The 22,292-nt window shown below is 36.4% G+C and overlaps 1 protein-coding gene across 1 annotated transcript in view; it reads left to right on the top strand.

The window, feature by feature from the left end:
• DOK6 (docking protein 6) overlaps positions 1 to 22,292 on the top strand; it is a 249,435-nt gene that overhangs the window by 90,749 nt on the left and 136,394 nt on the right. The window contains exon 3 of the mRNA XM_015855138.2: positions 14,051 to 14,165. Coding sequence (XP_015710624.1) covers positions 14,051 to 14,165 — 115 coding nt within the window. The remainder of the gene's footprint in view (positions 1 to 14,050; positions 14,166 to 22,292) is intronic.

Below are 22,292 nucleotides of genomic sequence, written 5' to 3'. Positions count from 1 at the left end.
TGTTTTTTTGTTTGGGTTTTTTTTTTTTTTTTTTTTTTTAAGTCTTAGAATATTAATTTTCCCAAATCAGATAAAGAGTTACATTTTCCTGAGATCTGCATCCCTATTTTTCCCTGATGTAATGTTTAAATTTCTTCAAATATATATTTTCAATTAATATTTTGTTTGCTGGCGTAATCATCTGATTGGTGTGGGAAGGTCACAAATTGTATAGATTTCAGGGGCAGCTATTACTTGGCTGATTAAAGTGATATGAACCCCATTTAAATGAATAGTTGTTAGTAAAATTACTCAGTTCTGTACACCGAACAATAAATCTGCAGTAATTATCAGATCCTTCTTAAAAATGGAAGAGTCTGTACAGTTTAATTGTTCAAAACAAACATTCTCTGCATCAAAAAACATAATACCGAGAAAAATAGAGCTGTGCTGGTAATAAAGCTGTTAATAGAGTCTGTGCACATCAAAGAGCAGTATGAAAGTTAATTAAAAAAAAAAAAAATGTTTTTCAACAAAGATTGTATTAAGATAATAACATCCTCTTTTCTTAACAAGGTGGTTAGGAGACCTGTAAGCTGAGCATACTGACGGGATTTCAAGCTCTTACAAGCATGGACTTTTAAGTGCTTAAATGATGAGAGCTCCCTGTGAGCCTGTTCCTGTGTAGATCTCATCCTTATAAATCATGACAGCTAGGGATATGAATTACAAGTGTCAATTCACAAGAGTAGATAAAAAGTGGTATCAACAGCAGTGGAATCAGTGTCAAACCCTACATATCACAGAAAAAGTAACTGCTGGAAAGTATAATCTCCTAAACAGTCCCAGGCATGTTAATGATGGTTCTTCTAACATGATCAATGTATTTATTCCAGCAAAATTCAGAGGAGAATTTGTGTGTGTACAGTTCTGTGCAAAAGGCTTCTACTTTTGAAAAACATTTGTTTAAATAGATGCCTATATTCCTGTTGTATTAAGCATTAAAACAAGCTAGAAGACCAAACTTTTTTACTGTAAAAATATTACTGCTAGGATAGAGGTGAGTAAGGGGTACACTCAAATAGTTCATTGGGGTGAAATAAAAAAAAACCATGAATTTTATATTATTTCCAAAATGCCATTGCCTCAGAACAGTTCAGGTTTAAAGGAACCTCTAGAGTCTGTCTAGTTCATATTACTGCTCAGGAACCATCAGTCACATCATGATGTTTATGGCTATGTGCAGTTGGGTGTTGGATGTCTTCTGGGATGTAGGGTCCACAACCTCAGCTGAGGTAGTTGTGAGGTTGTGTACCTGATACCTACTAAGTGAAACAGTAGAAGAGACTCCGCAAGGATGAACTGGGCAAGATGTAATGAATAGAGCTTGCTCCAAGGAAGACAGTCAAAATTTAAGGGGAAAAAATAATGAGTCATGGGAACAATTCTGGACAAACTTCTATGATGCTTAAAAGTAAGTATTTACTCACTGGAAATACTTTAGAACTAGTTTTAAAGAGTCCTGTGTAACCTATGCTAAGGCCTCATTTTCAGGATTTGACCAGATGGTTGTTGGGGGACCTTTCCAGAGTAGGCTCTTCTGGGAAGTGTGAAGTATATGTGATACAAGTGGCTATGAGCTATTGATATATCTCTGTGCTGCTTGTTTTATGTCAGACTGGTCCTGTTCTCTCCTTATATTTCAGTAACATATGCTACCAATACAACCTGGGGGATATAAGGATTGAGCATAACCTGACTGAAAAGGACGTGAGAGTACTGGTGTATGGGAAGCTGGACATGAGCCAGCAACGTGCCCTTGCAGCCCAGAAAGCCCAGAAAGCCAACCATATCCTGGGCTGCATCGAAAGACGCATGGACAGTTGGTGGAGGGAGGTGATCCTGCCCTTCTGCTCTGGTGAGGTCTCACTTGGAGCAGTGTGTCCAGATGCGGAGTTCTCAGTACAGGAGAGCCATAGAGATGAAACACCTCTTCTTCAAGGACAGGCTGAGAGAACTGGGGCTGTTCAGCCTGGAGAAGGCCTTGGGGTAACCTGATAGCAGCCTTGTAATATCTAGAGATGAGCTATAGGAAAGAAGGGGACAGACTCTTTATCATGGTCTGTTGTATAGAGCAAAGGGAAATAGTTTCAGAATTAGAGAGGGTAAATTTAGGTTAGATATAAGGAAGTCTAAAAGTATTTTACAGTGAAGGTAATGAGACGCTGGAACAAGTTACCCAGAGACGTGCTGAATGCTGTCCCTGGACACTTTCAAGGCTAGGCTGGATTGGGCCCTGGGCAACACTATCTAGCTCTGCATGTCCCTGTTTGTTGCAGGAGGGTAAGAATTATTGCATTTAAAGGTCCTTTCTAACTCTAAGTATTCTATGATTCTATACTGTTTGTTTTTGTTTTTGTTTTTTTGGTTTTTTTTTTGTTTTTTGTTTGTTTGTATTAAAATCTATTCATGTTTTGGCAAAGTTTGGCAAAACAATATTTTGTGCATTTTGATTACAAAGGCTTCTACTTTCAACAGCTAAAATGTCTGATGTCATCTGTAAAGCTTTATGTTTGATGGAAATTCAGATAATTTTCTTTTGAATAATAAAATAGATTCCCTCCAGTTCTTTCAGGTCTAAAGCTTGACATTGACTCTGGCAGGTACTTGTTATTTCTATAGACTAATGTGAGGTCAAGTATTTGAGATGAGATCACAGAGCCATTTTCTATATGTATATCCTCTTGTGCCTAGGTAGCATAGAAAGGAAAACTGTTACATTAAAGTTTAAGAGAAGAAATAAAAGAAATATTGGAAGGTTTAAGAATAAAAGAAATATTGGAATATTTTCTAGAGCACCAGCACTCTTATGGAAACACCATATCAGCTAGATATCATCTGGAGGAAAAAGACATCAAGAGATGTTTCTAGTAGATGGAACACTGGGTGGTCAAGGAAAAGTTGAGATTTTACACAAAAATTGAGACAGATACAGAAGTGAAAATAGGAGCATGAGAAGAAGGGGGGAAAAAGAAGAAGGCAAAGAATACGTGCGTAGAATCATAGAATTGCTCAGGTGTGCAGAGACTTCAAAGATCGTCGTCTCTCTGTTAGTACCACATCTACACATTTTTTTTGAATGCTTCCAGGTGCGGTGACTTTGTCTCCCTCTGCATCACATTCCAGCACCTGACCAGTCTTTTGGAGAAGAAATGTTTCTTAATCTTCAACCTGAACTTCCCCTGGCATAATTTGAGGACATTCTCTTGTGTCCTATCACTAGTTATGCAGGAAAGGAGGCTGACCCCTGTGGTTCCACGACTTCCTTTCGCAACGCTGCCTTTTTTCAAAACAAACTGGCTACGCTTTGCAGACATATCTCAGGACTGGCAAATACTGAAATAGGAAAACCTTATGTTATGTACCAAGTACACAGCTGAGTCTGGTAGAAAGGTGCTTCTGAGATCTCTGAAGGATGACTCTGCTGCATCTTGTAGAGAGATTGGAAAGAAATGATTGAGTTAGATTTTAAAATATCTGGGTGCTACTGTGGAGAATCACACTAAGATCACCTTTTGAGTGTAAGTGTGGAGTCCTAGTATCTCAAATTAAATGTTGAAAGAGCATATTTTTGACTTTCATTTGCTTTTTACCTTACAGTTTCTCTGTTTCTTTCCTGTCAATGTAATCTTCACCTCTCAGAAGTGAGGAAAGTGTGAAAGGAAATTAATATTTGTGAAGCCATCTGTGTGAAACATACTTGTGTGATGACCGTTATGGAAAAACCCTGAGGGAAGACAGGGATAGTTATCACTGTAACATTAAGTCAGGAAAATTGTATGAAATCATGAGGATCAGAAGATATTTATAAAACCTTTAAATGCAGATATGAAAAAAAATGGATCCAAGCTCTTTTCAGTGGGCCCAGTGCCAGAACAAGAGGCGCTGGAGTTAGCCTAGAACATAGGAAGTTCCCTCTGAACACCAGGCAACGCTTCTGTGCTGTACAGGTGATGGAGCACTGGCAAAAATTGCCCAGAGTCTCTGGAGTCTCTTCCCTGGAGATCTTCAGAAGCCACCTGGGCACTGCTCTGGATGTCCCTCCTTGAGTAGAAGTTGAACCAAATGAAATCCAGAGGGCCCTGCCCCCCTCAGTCATTCAATCATTCTGTCACATATTCCAAGATAAAAAATAGTGATCAAATAGAATCATACAATTAATGTACAATGTGTATCATGTTGTCTTAATTATATGAGGTACCAATAAATGTATGGGTATTTGTTTTGTGTAAACACAGCTTAGGAATGTCATAGGTGAGACCTATTGTAGCTCACTGCCATAAAAACATAATGAAAATGGTAGACTAGGTCTGTGGAATGTAATGTTTGTGTTCTTTTCCTAACCTTCAGCACTAGACTCTACATTTATTTTCTCAATATTCTGTGTATCTATTTTCATTACTCAAGTGGAGAGTATAGAACTGCATAAAGTTAATTAAGAATTTTAAAGATATAATTATCTAGCAAGTTGTTTGCTGGCACTGGAAAACAATTCTAAGTGAGGATTTATATATTTTTTTTCTTAATAACAAGAGTTTCTATTCTGAATTATCTACTTATGTGTTGTGTGAGGAATATTTACAGTTTGGATGTGAAAATAAGAGGCACAATGCTTGTGTAGTAGCTGTAAAAGGAAGCAGAAAGATACAAACATCAAATTATAGTGTACCAGGGAAGGCAAACATGTTTTTCATTGTAATTTATTTTAGTAAAGAAAGATTAGATATAGTATTATAAATACAGTTTTCATTTAAGGTTTGAATTTTGTTTTAAAGGAGGTTTAGCAATATAAATAAAGAATGAGGTTAGGGAAAATTCACACAAAAGTATCCCATTTTTACTTCTGCACAGGAGGAAATCTGAAATTTCTAGAATCGTAGAATCACAAGGTTGGAAAGGACCTAAAAGATCATATAGTCCAACTGTCCTCCCATTACCATTGCTACCACAAGCTACTAAACCATATCTCGTAGCTCCTCATCCAGATGCCTCTTGAACACTGCCAGGAACAGCAACTCCTCCACCTCCCAGTGTAGGCCATTCCAGTGCCTCAAATCATCAGCTGATGAAGAAGGTTACTAAAAATGCATTAGAGTTGAAAATATGTGATCGTCACAATAGGTATGCAAAATTAATTTATCCACAATGACAGTTGAGGTAAAATAATTTTCAATTGATCAGCTAAAAAAATTCAGTTAATTTTATCAGCAAATCAAGTAAAAACATTTCAAAAAATTACTCAGTTTCTAAAAGAATAGCTATATTGCCATTCAAAATGTTTTCTATTCTTCATTCTCTTACTACTGCACCTTTTAATTTTTCATTTGCCTTAGTTTCTCTCTGCTTTATTTTTATCTCTCTGGCATTTTTTCTTTAGAGAATTCTGGACCTCTTTGAATGTATGTTCGCATGCACACACATGTACACACACATGCTGAATTTAGGTTAATTTAAACTCATAGTTTTTCATCTAGTTGATTTCCAGACTAAAAGCTACAAGCTACTTTGTAAGGTGCCCTTCAGGCATAGTTTGTGGTCTTATGTGAGTGGTGGTACAGTGGGTATAAGCCAGACTTTTCCCTCTGATTCTGACCCAAGGCTTCCCTACAGAGCTATAGCTGAAGTTAAGTGCTTTTACAGCATGAAGTGGAGATAAACCTAAGGCTGAGCCACTGGCATTATATACATCATGGAAACAGTCAAAATAATTTATGTGCATAGAATGCCTACTGCTGCTTGTATTCGCTACACTTCTCAGTTTGTCATCAGATGAACTGCAGCGATACACTTTGTAGGTAGGGCTATATCTAGCAGATTTTCTGTAAGAATTGTGTAGCTGTCACTTACTGCATTCAGTGATGTTACATTTCGTAAGCATGTCTTTGCTTGTAATTTCTTTTGAAATATATTTCATATTAATAAACAGTTATTTTTAATTGAGCTTATCTAACAAGATAAGTGGGAATTGTTTCAGATCAGCCTGTAATTTAATTGAAGTAAGACGAAGATTTAATGGAATCTTTGGAAAAGCGTGTTTCTGCTCTTCTCCTTACTCAAATAGCAGTAACTTGTTTCTTTTAACTAAATTGCACCTTTGGGCTGAAAACAGAAAAGGTCTGGACCCAATTATATACATTGAGAGTGCTGAAAGTGAAACCTTTGAGAAATGGAAACAGGCTCTAACATTCCGATATATTTTAATAGATTCAAAAGGCTATTAACATTCATATAATGATCTAATTCCTTGTAGGTTCAGTGTGAGATATTGTCTTATAAGTCTAGTTGGATAATTAAAGTACTTTAACTAAAATGCATGTTTTGTTTTTCATATATAAGCTCAATGCTACTCTTTGCACACCTAGAACTAGCAGGAAGTTTAATGTTCATGTGTCTCATGTTTATTGCAGGTGAAATCTGGGAGGATAATTGGGAAACCTTTTTTATTTCAGTTGTGAATCATCTCCCCTTTCTGCCATCTTTTTAACATGGTGTTATACTTCAAGTGTGAATCTGAGTTCTAAATTAGTCTTCTTATTAATGCGTTAGTTATTTTAAATTTTGTCAACACTCACTTTTACAAAGATCTTATTTTTCCCATTTTTAGTGGTATGCTAACACAGCAGTCTGATATTTAGTTTGCATGACAAAATAGGTCAAATTTAGAAATATATTTCAAAGGTTATTTAGGATGGCAGAGAAATGGGACTGAGGAGGACTGGGTTTTATACTGCAAATGATTGTCTATAAAAATACTTTGAAATGCGAAGGCATTTGTGTTTGGGTTTTTGTTGTTGTTTAGGTATGCATTTAAAAATCCCAATTAAAATGTTCCTTAAGGGAAGAGGTGCACATATATGTGACATAAGTGTGAATCAGATTTTTACAATTGCTTTAAAACAAGGCTATAAGTCAAAACCCAGAATTATCCCAATAAGCAGTTGGGTCTATACATTCTTCAATTCTGTCACAAATAGCAGCAAAGTTTAAAAGAATGTTACTTGATTGGAGGAAAGCCCTTTTTTTTTTTTTTTTTTTTTTTTTTTTTTTTTCCTATTAGAAGAGGTTGGTGTGACAAGGGAGCTAGGAGATGTGGATTAGTGGTTTCCTGTAGGTATGGTAAAGGGAGAACGGTTAGACTAGATGATCTTGTAGGTCCTATCCAACCTTGTGATTCTATGAACATTCTTATTCTTCCCTTGTAGGTTTAACTTATTAACAGTGTAGAGTTTGAAGTGGCAATACTAAAGCTGATAGTATAAGTTTGAGTTCTGTACTTAATTGCTTTAGGCTTCATTGCGGCAAAGTACAGTTTGTAATTGCTTATATCATAAGTGGCCAGTTAGAATACAACATGATTCTGGAGACCCAGGTGGGATCTCTTTTGCAAATCAGCGATAACAATACTTAACAATACTTAGTAACAATGGTGACTTGGAAAAAGTTGACAGTTAAGATAATTTTAATAAATTATCTTCTCTTTACATTTAAGTTCTGAGAACTCCTATGTTATTTTATTAGCATAAATTTACCTAAGTTAATCTACATTCTCTGGAAATATTGAAAAATTTAAACTATTTTAATTTATTCAATCTTGACTTTATCTTCAGGGTAAGTAGAAAATATTCAGTATGCCTCTCTTATCAGACCTATACATATTTCTCCCCTGCAAACTTTACTTTCCTGCCCTGATATTACTAGTTCATAGTTATCCTGATATATTTTAAACATATACAATCACTCTGTCCCTATCTTTTCATTTTTGTAATCCACTTTATCAGATTTTTGTGGCTCTTGTAGGTGTGGTCTCCATTTAGTGTTTGCAGGAATGAGCATTTACTTAGTAGCAGCTTCATTAGTCCTTACTGCTCTGAAATAGCAGCTGGAGACCTGCCCCAGAGGCATAATGTGGAGGCTGATGTGCTCTCTTTGGAAAATTCCTGGAGAGCACTGTTACTGTAACAACTTATCTTCTTCCATGGATAAATCTGCATGCAGAGATGAGAAAAAAATATGGTCTTCCCTATGAATTGATGCTGCTTTTACATGATCCATTCATTCACTTTTATGATCCTAAGATTTATCTTTTCCCTTCAGTTCCTCTTCTAATCTTGTGCTTTATGTTTTGCTGTTCTTCCTTGCAATAGATGTTTCTTTTTCTTCTGTCTCTTAGGACATTTTTTCCTCCAGTCTTCTTTTCCAGTCTTTTGCATTGTGTTTCTATTCTTGTCATGTGCTGCTCTTGTGCAGAATAAACTAAACCAAAGTCCAGAAAATATCTTTCATCTTACATGCTCTGAATGTTTATCATAGAATTATAGAGTGGCCTGAGTTGAAAAGGACCATAATGATCACCTAGTTTCAACCCCCCCCGCCATATACAGGGCCACCAAGCACTAGACCAGGCTGCCATGTAGGCTTGCCTAAACCCATAGGTTTACGTCCAAGAAGCCTGGCAGATCTGTTAGCATCCCTTTTTTAGGTTTGTATGTCTCTATTGCAATCTTTTTCCAGTCTCAGTTCCTTAATTGGGCCAGCTCTGAGATCAGATCTCAGGGCTTTGTTCTCTTGGTCAGAAAATACTCCAAGATTGGAAACTGTACAGCTTCTTCAAGCTGCCTGACCCACTGTTGGGCTGTCCTCAAGAGGAAAACATTGCTCCTTACATCCTGCCCAAACACTCCGTGTCTCAGTTTGTGTGCACTGTTTTTTTCCCATCTGCCACGCATGCATGACTGTTCTGGGGTCCTAGTTCTGTGATTCCAGAGCCTTTTTTATTTTCAGGGAGATGAAACCACATCCAACTCTGTCTAAGACTGTAGCAGGATTTCTACTCTGTGGCAACTGGGTTTAACCATGTTAGAGGCACCACAACTCCTAACACATCCAGCGTTGTTTTGTTTGTGGCAATACTCTTTGTATTCCATCCACCTGCAGTGGGCCTTTTCTTCTTTGGCAGAATGACAGCAGAGTTAAGCGTGACTTCAGGATACTGATGGTTCCTTTCCCTTTTTTCTTCCTATAATTATGGTAGTTAACATAGCACTTGCTTCATATCTTTCTTTCTTATTGTTTCTGTTTTGAGATAGTTCTCAGCTGCCTGGGCATTGCACTCCTAGATTTCGCACTTTTTCCCATTGTGTTGGCTTTTTCTCTGTTATGCTTGCTTGGTATTACACAACAGATGGTTCTATGTGGGCCACTAGTAAGAAATAAAAGGATGAATAATTGCATTTTGTTGCACTCTCTTCTGTTTCTATTCTTGCTAGATAGAAATTAAGTTAAAGAGATGTAGTACACAATGCAAAACAGAAATCCATTTATGGAAATTTGGACCTTTTCTTATGACCAAGCAATTTTCAGGGCTCTGCACAGAGGAAATAATATTAAATAGACGAAATCTCAGAATCGTTTCCCTCTCCGTTTTGTATGGAAGGCATATGTTTGGAAGAATTCAAACAGGATGTATTCTAGAGTAAAGCAGTTGAGATTTAATGCCTGATTTTTGTGTTTTTAATCCTTTTTAGAACTCCTTTTATATTTACTGTGGAATTTTATTTTTTGGTAGTGATATGGATGCAATGTCCTATTTGGAAGCAATATTTCTATAACTGCGAAAGATTTATGCAACCTATCTAAATGTACCAATTGAGCACTGGAATCTTAGTACATGTGTAGTCTTCGCACGTCTATGAAACACAAAAATGGATAGTGCAAGCCTAGAAAAGCCTGTAATAATGTTCTCTTCTCTGTTCAGTTCTCTAACCAAAAGACATTTTAGTATAATGAATGTCCAGGGTAGGCCAGTGATGAATTCAAGAGAAAGTGGATTGAATTGTTTCTGAAAGCCATCCTTTTTCAGAAGTACTTAATGTGGTTCCAAGGAAAAGAATCAGTAAATTGTGAAATTACATTGACAAGAAGGAACAAATCCATTAGTCTGAGTCATTATTTAAATTAAATGTATTTCGCTATTTAATAGCCTTTCACATCTAATAAGACAATTAAGGTGACAGAAAACAAACAAACAAAAACCCAACGAAATAATAGTATTAGTAAAACATGTTTTATAGGCTAGGTACCTTTTTTAAGTTGTATTGCCAGAGACTGTTAAGTCATATTGTCGTATCAAATGTTTTGCTAAAATAGTGGAAATGTGCTCTTGTAATTCTTTCCTGTAATTTACTTAGATTACAAATGCACCTTCAAAAGAAGATTGGAAGTCACCATAATATAGAACAGAGACTCAAACAGGAAAAAAAAAATAAAAATCTTTATTTCTCAAATTTTCTTTTCCATGTAACAGTTCTAATTATCTGCCCACATCTATATATCTTTCTTGGATTTAGGTTACTACTCTTGCCACTGCAGACTGTCCTATATTAATCATTTCATCTGAACTATTTACTAATGATCTACTTCATGACTTCACAGAAAGCAGGTGGTGGTTGTTTTATCTAAGAAGAAGTGAGGTTAGACTTCTGAAATTTATCAGAATGGTTTTTTTTTACATCCTTCCCATGTCTCTCAGTATGTAAACTAGTATAGTCTCCTGGCATCTGGACACACCTAGGAAGTTCAACAAGGAGTAATAAATGACAGCAAACTGACATTTAGCATCAAATTTACATTCTCCATGTATAAAGGTGATCTCATGTTCCTGTGAATGTCTCAGGGTACAAATTATTATAACAAGACATGATATTCGGAAAATCTTCAAGAAAACCAGTATTTTTGCTTTTTAAGAGGGGGCATAAACTGTTTTCTTCTTCGTGTCATTTTGAGTATACATGAGATCCTATATCAAAGCATGTATGAGTTTTGCACCCACCTGCAGACAAAAATAAGCAAAAACGATGAGGATGGGAGGATGTACATCTTGAAGCAATATTTGAATGATTCTGAATGCTCTAGATGTATGAGCAATGGGAGCAGAAAATTAACTGTAGCCTTTATTTCATTCTTGTTCAACTCTGTGTTCCTCTCTGAAGAAGTTTTTCATTTTGCTGAACAATATCTGAGACTCACCAAAGTATTTTCTATTCTGATTGAGTACATTTCTCTTCCTGAGGTTATGCTGTTGATTAGCTGAGTTGATGTGGAAGCTTATAGGTTATCTAAATCTGGGAGTGTGAGAGAAAGCAAGCTACAGAAGTTAAGGCAACTGGGTAGCCTTGAGACCTGTTAGAAGGTTAGCCTAGCCTAATATTGCACTAGGGGAATGAGATACTGTTGATATCTATCCTAGAATATTCCCTAATTCTAGCATTGTCCTTCCACTAAGTCTCAATGAGAAGTAAAAGAGACACTCTCTTCAGTAACTCTGTTGAAAAGCTGCCCAGAATGAAAATAAAAGCTTGTGGATGTGAAGAAAAACGAACAACAACAAAAAAGCTTTGCAGAGAAAGTTGCGTTACATATAAATTGTTAACTGTATTATTTTTTTCAACAAATGTTCATTGTCATCTTAGGAGAAAAAAAAAAAAGAAGATTTTGGAGTTTGATACAGGAAAAGATCCGGAAATCTGAGGAAATGTACATGTAAGATGCTGAGTGATGGACATTTAAGTCAGGAATTACTGATGAGGAGTAGAACTAAGAAGGCTGCCTGGTGCTAAGAAGTCCCTTACATTTACCACCCTGAGCAGTGTACTGAGTGTGTAATATTTAACTAAATGAAAGTCCCAATGTCTAGTGAAGGAAAGAAGCTCTAAGTTAGCATAATGAATTAGTTAAAAAAAAAATAAAATAAATTGTAAGCTGTGTAATCATAGCTTAATGCAAAAGGCTCTGTTTTGCTTAAAGGAAGAAATCACAAAAGATAGAAGTAGACAAGAAAACCATGTGCAAGATTAGTCACTGAACAGATAATACTAGGGATTATATTTGTTGTTTTCTTTCATTCTAACTTTTTTGCTACAGGGATATAAACCTACCTATAATTATGAGTAGGGGAGGTTTAGTGGGGTGGGAAATTGAAAAACTGATTTTCAGTGTTTATTGCTGTTGTTTTCTCTAATCATATTTAAATAAAAAATAAAAAGTAGACAAGTCTCTATAGTTACAGAATACTAACTTTTATTGTAAGGAACAGCAGTGTTTTAGTGTATTAGACAGAATTTTTTCTGGTAGCACAGTGAGAACCTGGGCAAACCTGGTCTGAAAATCTCATCTTAGAATATGGGAAGAACCATGGAGACAGTTCTTTTAAAACGTGTTTCTGAGCATGTAAAGGAGAAAGCAGTACTGGGATACGGCATTAGTTTACCAAGAGTAAATGATACCTGACCAATCTGATAGTCATCTAGGATGAAATCATCAGATTTGGGAATGAGAGCAGTGGTTGTCATTGAATACCTCAAATTGAGCAAAATTTTTGACATTGTCCCCCTCCTTGTTTTTGTATCCAAGTTGAGACATTATAATCTGGCTGACTGAGTGGATGTCTTTGTTGCAAAAAGTCAGTCAAGTTGTCAGACTTTGAGTTTCATAATTAATGGTTTGTTTTCCAGCTGGAGATCAACAGTAAGTGTAAGATTGCTACTGTCTTCACAGTATGTTCTGGGACATCTCTTGGGTAACACTGTCATCAAGAAACTGGAGGAGGTAACAGAGGATGCACTCATTTAACACTTGTCAGAGACCTAAATGGGCTGCAGGAATGGGATGACAGGGACCTTGTGACTGGCTCAGGTGCTGTCTATGAGACAGAGGAGCCCCTCTAATGACAGGATGGCAATGGACAAACCGCAAGCAGTCCTGCAGAAAGAGTGGGGGGGTCAGTGAGCTGAGCCTCAAATAGCAATGGTGACCTGCAGTTCACTGGGCTGTATGAACAGGAGCACCACTGCTAGTACAGACAGTGATTATCCATATATTTTAGATGCAACTTGTGCAGCAGAGGCTAACTGGAGTTTTGCTGAAGTCTAGGTCTCAAGTTTGTCATCAGCACCTGTACAGTCCACTTCATGCTTTGTCTCAGTTTCCTTCCATCAAATTTTTGATGGCTGCTTGTTTGCTCTGAACTCTTAGAAATCTTTACCCTAACATGTCCCATTTTTTTCCCCTTAAAGCAGTGTATAAAGATTATATCTCATAAAAATACTTTTTTCCCTCAGCATCATAACAGAAATGTCAGAGCTGCACACAGCCCATAAGAATGGAAAGTAATAAAATACCTACTTTCAGTCTATATTTTCCCTATCCATAGATGACCAAACTAGTATTGATGACATTTTAAAGAAATTCATTCTGCCTGAGGCATATATCCTGCCTGGATGGAAAACTTAACAGTAAGCAGATAAAATTTGCCCAGAGGTAGAAGTAACCAAGAACATAACAAGTGTTAAGCATCTTAATACCAACTCTGTAATAAAATAATGTTCTTTTATTTTTGCTAACTGTAGTCATGTACGTGCATCAAAGCAAGCTGGAAATGGATTGTTTATTCTGTAAATTTGTTGTAAGATTTTTATTTTATTTCTTTTTTAATTGATAAGCTTTTCTATTATTTGGAAAATAAAACTGTGAGTTCTTATGAGGATGATGATTACACTTTAAAGACAGGCAAATATCTCACTGCATAAATATAGTGATACTGATTAGCACAATTACTGATTTGCTTCCTTAACTAATAATGCACTGCTGTTTCTATGTTAGATATACATTTAATGTAGATTCTTAAACAGAACAAAGATGTGTGTATAGACATTTAAAAAAAACCTTACAGAGGAATCAGAAGAGTTCCAGTATCTTTGAAAATGTAGTTAGTATGAGCAGAACTTCATTGGAGAAGTAGATTATTCACCTTTTTATTTATTATATTTTATGGAATTATTAGTAACTTTAGATTTTACCTAATTTTTGTGCTTTTGTCAATGACAAACCTACAAATTTATCTAGCCTTTGGGAGAAAAAAAAAAAAAAAGATTGTGGTAAAAATTGAATGCTTATTGTAACATTTTTTCTTCTATTATTTATACACGGGGCTCAAGTTATTTTTCTTCATTTTCAGGTAACTGAGCTGCACAACATCAAAAACATAACTAGATTGCCTCGAGAGACAAAGAAGCATGCAGTGGCGATTATCTTTCATGATGAGACGTCAAAGACATTTGCGTGTGAGTCAGGTAAGCAACTGGTAGTGCATCTCTAGCTTGAAGTAATCAAGTTGCACATCAAAGTCTTACATAGATGAATTAAAACAACAGATAAAAATCTTAATTTTAAAGGAACTTGGTGTAAAAAAGAACTCTGATGTTTAGATTTTAAGGTGCCTTTTAAAGTTTTTTTTTCTTTCTTTTTTTCTTTCTTTTGTAATATACTTTGAGAGATATTTGAGGTCCTTTAGAGCTCTTTTCTCCATTACTCATCTGTGCTTCAAGCATGATGGTCTAAAGGCTGGAGATTTTCAGTTAAATTGTAAAAATGAGTAAATAATACTCAAGGGATATTGTTGACTTAAGTCAACATGTGAAACATACTCATTTTTCCACCAGATTTTACTATAGGCACTTAATACCTAGGAAGTATAATACCACTGCATTGAATAGGTAATTAGCAGCGAAAGCCCCAGGATATTGTAAGGCTGGATGTCAAGCAGTCTGCAGTTTAAATAGCTGTGTGATATAATGAATGAGTGAATCATGGTATATAATGGCAGGTCATTTATATGACTTTTTTGTGACACCGAGCACTATATTATTAAAGTTCAGAGCTATCTAGTGTGAAAATGCATTTGTATGTAACTGTCTTATGGTATATTTCAGTTGAAAAATTAGTTTAAAAATTGGTAAAAACTGTTACTGATGAAGTGGCTGTTATATTGATTTTAGCAACCTCTGATAGCCTCCAATAACTTCCTCTGTAGCTCCACCCAAAAGCAATGGAACATGTAGCAGTAAAGAGGACAGAAAAAGGACTGGAAACAGAAAACAGACATAGAATTGTGAAAAGCTGTGCAGAGCCTGTCTGGTGCCTACTATGTAGTGGGTCCCTCAAAGATCTGTGCTGGCACCAATACTATTTAATGTCTTCATTCTTTACAGTGAGGGGGGCAGAGCACTGGAACAGGTTGCCCAGGGAGGTTGTGTAGTCTCCTTGGATGGGGCCCTGGACAGCGTGGTCTACTAGTAGATGAGTTTGGTGGCCCTGCATGTGGCAGGAGGCTTGGGGCTTGATGATCCTTGAGGTCCATCCAAACCCATGCCATTCTATGGTTCCATATCTGGATGCCTGCCTGTGCAAACTGGATCTCAATGATCTCTTGGGGTCCCTTCCAATCCCTGCAATTCTGCGACTGACAGTTTGCATGATGGGATGAAGGGCACTCTCAGCAAGTGTGCAGATGACACCCAATTGGGAAGTCAGGGCTGCTGTTATCAGGGACCTGGACCAGACAGAGAAATGAGCTGCAGAAATCTTGTGGAGTTCAAGAGCAAATTGAACGGTCTTGCCTGTGGGACGGAATAATCTCAGGTAACTCTGCAGGCTGGGAGCCAAGTATCTGCAAGACAGCAAGTTGAATGTGTCCTGGACTGTATTTTGAGTTAAATGATAGCAGGTCCAGGTTTTCGTCCTTTCTGTTCTGTAGGACAACATCTGTACGACAGCTTTGTCCAGTTTTGGTTCCCAATACAGAAAGAGTTTTGAGGTGCAGGAACAAAGAGAGTGGAGGGTTTCCTGAGATCTAGAGCATGTTATGTATGAGGAGAGACTAAGAGAGCTGGGCCTGTTCAGCCTGGAAAAAGAAACAGATTCAGAGCATCATGTTGCTGCCTACAACTGATCTGAGAATACAGATGGAACTATAGAAGTATTGGCTATTTTGCATTTTCTGACAGATTACAAAGTTTAACTGTGGATAATTCACCCCTGAAAGTGTGTAAGGTAAGGTTGGATGAGTCTCTGGGTAGCCTGATGTGAGAGATGTCCATGCCTGTGACGGAGTAGGTAGAGAGGATAATCTGTAAAGTTCCCTTCCCACCTTCCAAATCTACAATTGTACGATATGGTGGAATTAAAACCATTTCACTCTATAGAATTCCAAATCTGTTTTCCCACAGCAAACTATTGTTATTTTCAATCCTGCTGAAGTGTATCATGCACTTTGCTTTACTTTATGAAACTATTTCAAGTTTGGGCAATAGGTAGGGAACTGCTTGATATTTTAAAAAAGTTTTCTTCTTCTCTGATATCTAAAGAAATTTTTAATCACAGTGTTTCCTATGGGACAGTGCTTAAACTTTTAACATCCGTATGTTGTACATACACAGTACAGTTTGTTTCATCAAATTAGGCCAATTCTTCTCTTAACACCAAAATCCTTTTCTCTACTAATGCCTCTTTTTTTTTTTTTCTTTTTTCTTTTTCCTTTTTCCTTTTTTGTTGTTGTTGTTGTTGTTTTAATATATATCTTTTTTTTTTTTTTTTTTTTTTTTTTTCCCCCCCCCCCATGGCTTCAGTGGAAATGACATGCTCAAGTGGTTTTGGTTCAGTTAAAAATCCTATTCAAAAATCACAGGTGCTAGACCTTTTTGAATTACTTAGGAGATCAAAATTTCGTGTTTTTCCACTCTGGAGTCTCTAGAAATACAGAAGCAGATGGCTTCAGAGGCAAATGGAAGGACAGCAGCACTGAGCCCATTGCAGAATGTCTACTCAGTGTAGGGTCAGTAGTTTCTTGGAAAGGAGGAAGAAGTGGTGCTCAAAGCTAAGTCAGGTATATGTAGGGACTGAACAATACGAGACAGAGTTTTTATCACATTTGTACCTGGGGCTGTTATAAAATAATACATATCATTTTGGCTTCGATAGTATAATTTGGTTTCTTTCCCTATATAGTCTAGAATCCTACAAAGTGTGTAGGATGAAAATCAGCAGGTTTTTCTGATACATAGCTTTCTTAATCATGATATTGAACACAGTAAAATGATATTCTGATCTAAAATAGGTCTCTAAAGATAGAGAACACTTTGAAAAAACAGAAAGCCTGAGAGCTGTGCTATCAGCCCACTGTGTGTGCACCAGGGGAGCCTATGTTTTTTTACTAAGTTCCTGTGGCTTCTGGGCCTTCAGCATTCTTATTGCCTTTAAGGCAGCTGCTGGCAAGCCTGAGTAGGTGTGCTGTAGCCCTCATATTTCTGTTAGAATTTCATCAAATTATCATTCCAAAGAGCACCTAATATTTTGTAGCCTTCATTTGGTAATGAAGATGTTCTGTAGAAAAACAGAAATATTCAATATGCTTTTGTTACCATCTAACTCTTCCTATCACTACCACCAATACTCCCAGCTCTGCAACAGAATCTATTTTATTCTGAAGCTGTACTGAAAGTTTTAAAGAGCAAACCAATCTCAGATGTTCCCTGATTGAAAGCACGAGATAGCAAGTCTTTAAGAGTCATCTCTCTTCAGGGAGAGAAGGAACCTGCTTACTGTTGCTTTATTTCTTTCTGACTGGCAGTGTAGCAGAGAGTTATGACTTAGATGATTAGCAAGAAATGTTTTTAAATCATCTCAATTAAATTTGTTACAGTGGAAGTGAAATAATGAGAAGTCATGGCTAGTTAAAGAACATGAAAAATAGTCTATCACTCATTCAACTCTAAACAGTGGGAATCCTACTTCAGACCATGGGAAACTGCTGCCACCTTAGTGAGGAACATGCTGATATTTCATTTTCAGCCTTCTTGAAAGTCGTGTGAAAGTTATTGTCATTAGGGGAGCTTTAACAACCTTGTTATCAAAAATCATAAAATTCTGAGATGCTTTATAAAGATGAAAATGCTAAACTCTCAGGTTGCTACCATTTTGATGAGATAAAATTTAGTGTTGCCAAATATATAAGCAGCTTAAAAGTGGAAGGATAGAATACTGTGAATAGAATTAAAGCCGTTTTGAGGAATGTAGCCTATTTACTCCATCATAATGAAAGCTGAAAATATATTACTGTCTTTTAAATACATCAAGGAAAAAAGAGTGATTAAAAACAAAAAAAAGTGACCTTGTCATAAGAGCAAATACGGTATATACATAAGTCACACTGAAAGTAATGCCTCCTATTTCTTTTCATGGAAACTACAGTAAATACAAAGATCACATTACTATTATTTAATAGAGCAAATTCTCAGCTATAAACACTGTTTTTCAACATAGTCACCACCATTAGCTATTCATTTCCACCTGTGGTGAACAAAAGCCTGCCTGCCATGCTCCTAAATATCTGCATCAGTGGAGGTGACCCATTATCACTATCACCACTGCTGAAACACACTGCCCACCAGCTCACTGTGCTCACATCCACTGTTTGATCTCCATTAATGTTCAGCAAGCATTAATGAATGTCACTGGATGCCATTTTTTCTGCATGGAAGAATTTTCTGGCACACTCCTGCTTCACGTTCACTTCCATGTCAGACACTGTTTTGTCAGACTGCAACCCTACTACCATTGGTTGCACAGCAACAAACCATAATGGAATTCTGGTGGGAAGGTTTAACCTTTACTGCCCTATCACTGACATCTGCCACTGGCATCGGCAGCCAAGATAACAAAATAGGCATTACTTTCAGAGCAGCCCTCATAAAAGTAGAGAACCAAATACCCATAACAACATAGACTGAAACTGTAATGACCTCTTAGCACTTCAGGACACTCTTAAAATGTTTAATGTGTGTGTTTTTTTCCTTCATTCCTCTTGCATCATTTATCCCATGCTTACATAAATCAGTCATGTGGATAGGCATACTTCCAGTATACGCTGGTGTACTGCTTCCAGGTAGAAAACTGCCTTCATTCTTTCATACCTGCCATGCCTCCTGCTATTTTTACCCAGTGCTAGGCTTCTGACAGCATAATGTCAAACAGAGTCATTCTAGCTATTGTGTCTGAGGTGCTGTTTTTTTCCTAATACTTTTTTTTTTCCCCAAAAAATATCTGTTGTGATTTGTTGTTCTTGTTTTTGTTGTTGTTTTTTCAAGTAAGAATGACGTTAATCTATTGAATAGATATAGCTGTGCTCAGGCAACTAGCTTCTGAGAAGCTTTTTCCCTACAAAGCTGATGTCTGTAATGTGGCAGTCACCCAAGAGTCTGCAGCAAGACAGGCATTCTGAAATGCCCTGTAAACTCTCTCTGAAGCTGTAGATATGATGTAATGTGCCGTGTTGGCTTTGCATGACCAGCAAGAAAATGAAATTGGAGGACATGAATGCTGATTAAAGCTGGAAGCTCGTGTTATTACTGCGAAAGTTGCTAACATAAAGGCTTAATAATATTTAGCTTATGATGAAAGAAGATTCTGAGTTGAACCATGTCAGTTATGAACCAGATGGGAGCATGATTTTTCCTCCAGTGTTAACAACAAAATATTAAGGGTCTACTCTTAGCAAAGCACAGGCTTGTGTAAAATTTGTTTCAGATTCCCAACTACAGAGGAAAATTGATGAATTGATGAACTTGTAAACTTATTAATAGAAGAAAAATGCTTACGCGCAGTTTTGGACAACTGGTTGCTTGCTTTTTTTTTTTTTTTACCTTCTTTTTCTGTCGATATACATTCAGAGACAAAGGACAAATTAGGGCTTAAATGTGATTTCAGTGATTTCTTTGAGTAGAGAGTGAGATGTAATACATGCAGCAGAAAGTGGCTAAACCATAGCCACTGAGCAATCTTAGAACTCAAACTGAGGAGCTAGTGCAGACAAGCCCATTAAATACAGCCTGGTTTCCCTTCAGTACAATGCCATATTCTTCAAAGTAGATGAACTGAAGAGATTTTCAGGAACAAATGAACATCATTTTGAAGAGGCATTACAGCCAACAACTTCATTTTTTTAGGAGGCTATACTTTGGTATTATCATAAAATTTCCATATATATATATAAGTCCCACAAAAAAAAAAAAGGGGGGGGGGGAGGCTTAGAATTGTGGTATTGGGAAATGTTAGGGCTGCCTATGTGAAACTTCTATGACATTTTGACATAAAGATACAACTTGTATCAACACAGTATATTGACCTAACCTAACTGATAATAGCATTCATGTTCTTCCTTCAATAGAATTTACCATTTTAATTTCTTGAATGTATTATTATAATAATTGTTACCTTGATAAAGCTCTTTTATAAATCCATAAAATAAGCAGTTCTTTCGTATTCTTACACTTTCCTGAGCGTAGAGTAACTGTGATAAATAATTCTTGTTTTAACTGTAAAAAAAATTGGTTTTACCTTTTTTGAATGATGCACTGTGCTGAGTGTGAATGTGTTCAATAATGTCTTTTAGTTTTGCATATATTTTTTTCTTTTATTTTCACCTTTTTCTCCTGTTGCTTTTGCTTTAAAAATAATAATAATTATTAAAAACAAAAAACAAAAAACACCGCTTTTGTTTGTGCTAAAAAAAGCACAAATTCTGTTCATTTTTTAACTGAAAAAGCTTTGGGGCTATTGCCAAATTACCACTGATTATGCGCTGCACTTCTTCTTACTTTCACAAGTGAAAGCAAAGACAACTCTCTTCCATATCCTGTGCTTGAATAGTTTGGCAAATGTCAGTGTAACGTTAGGTGTAATCCATATCCCCATATCCTGTATTTGACAGCTAAGAAGCCTGAAGGTTTGGGATTGAAATCACGGTGATACACTGTGGCTTTAAGATGAACTACTAGTGATCATTCCTGCTGTTGTTACTGTCAATACAAATAACATCATAAGCTTAGAAAACAACCAGATTTGCACTTTTAACTTTGTGTATTTGAAACTCAAGGGTCATGAAGTTGTGGAATAGTTTCCTAAATTGAGTTTTAGTGTAGTCTGAGCCATGGTTATAAATGTTATATTTGAGGATTAAAATTGAGGATATATTCTTTTATTTTTTCCTTGACCAGTGTTCCTACGTCACTAATAATGACTGTTATTTCTTAATTATTTTGAGTTTGCCTGAAAATATATTTGTTTATTCTGACTCTAGAGATTAAAATTTTTATAAATCTTTATAAACTAGAAATATTTGGATTTTCATTCATTTCTCATAGTTGCTTTTTGTTGTTCCTCATTTTCTGGGGTAATTTTATGAACTACATTGTAGTATATATAATTAATAAATGGGAGAAGTTGAAAAATGAATTACCCTATCTCCAGGAGGCATTCTTTGACAGGTACTACACCATTAAATTGCATTCTTTTCAGTCACTTTGAGATTATTAATTGAGGTTCAAACTTAGTTTTAGAGTTTATAAACATTTAGCAAACAAAGAAACAAATAAATAATTAAGAAAAAAATAAAGAGAGAGAGAAAATAAACTCAGGTGTTTCTAAAGAAATGCCAGAAGTTAAATTTGAAAGCACAGAATGCTTTCTCTTCATCCCATCAGGGCTTTTCCCAGATAGTTCTTTCTTAAGCTGTAGTCAATATGGCATTCCCTGTCTGTGGGGCAAATGTGGGACAGGGAGGAAAGAAGGTATTGTAGGAGCACACATGAAGATTGTGACAAAACGAGTATAAAAGCTGTGCTACGTCTAGTCACAGAGACTGAAGAAGTTAAGCTTCCAGTGGGGCTAGTTTATGGCAAATCAGGCTTTGAAGGAAGCTGAAAATTTTTCCTTCTTTCAGTAAAGCTGCAATACATGCATGGATATGATATGTATTATAGTTACATTTGCTGTTCACTTACTGTAAATCTGCCTGGGCACTCTTTACTAATGTTGAACACCATGGATCTAGGTAAGTGGAGTAGTTCTGTGTTAATTCTTTATTCCTAGGCAAATATATTAAAGTGTAGACACTGTAAGTGCTCTCCTTATCACAGTTCAGCTCAGAAGGGTTTAAATTTAAACTGTTCCCATAGGAACAAAAGTTAAGCAAGACAGCTAAGATAATAGCAGTTCATCCATGTTAGAGAGCGTAGGGCTCCTCGAGAGTAAGAGTACAAAAAAATCTTCCTTCCTGCAGAAGATGGGCAACTGCAGAAGGCAAACAGGAGAAAGAAAGCAGATTACAGCTTTATCTTGTAGATAGTGCACGTTCAGCTGAATGTTTATTTTAGGTAGACTAGTGCATGTAAGTCAATATCTCAAGCCTCTGCCCTAGAAGTCTGACGTGTTTAGTTTACCCTTTGTGCAAAGGTAGGTTAGTGGTGGTGAGGTCTGGGACATCAGACATGCAGAGATATGGAAGAATCTGATATCCTTTAATACAAAGTTCATATTTTTTTCCTAGACAGTTAAAGAACCTTGCAGTAACTACAGACTCCATG

This window comes from Coturnix japonica, chromosome 2 (genome assembly GCF_001577835.2).
Source record: "Coturnix japonica isolate 7356 chromosome 2, Coturnix japonica 2.1, whole genome shotgun sequence".
NCBI classification, from domain to species: Eukaryota; Metazoa; Chordata; class Aves; order Galliformes; family Phasianidae; genus Coturnix; species Coturnix japonica.
Note: the sequence above shows the minus strand (reverse complement) of the source record. Positions and strands in the feature narration are given on the sequence as shown.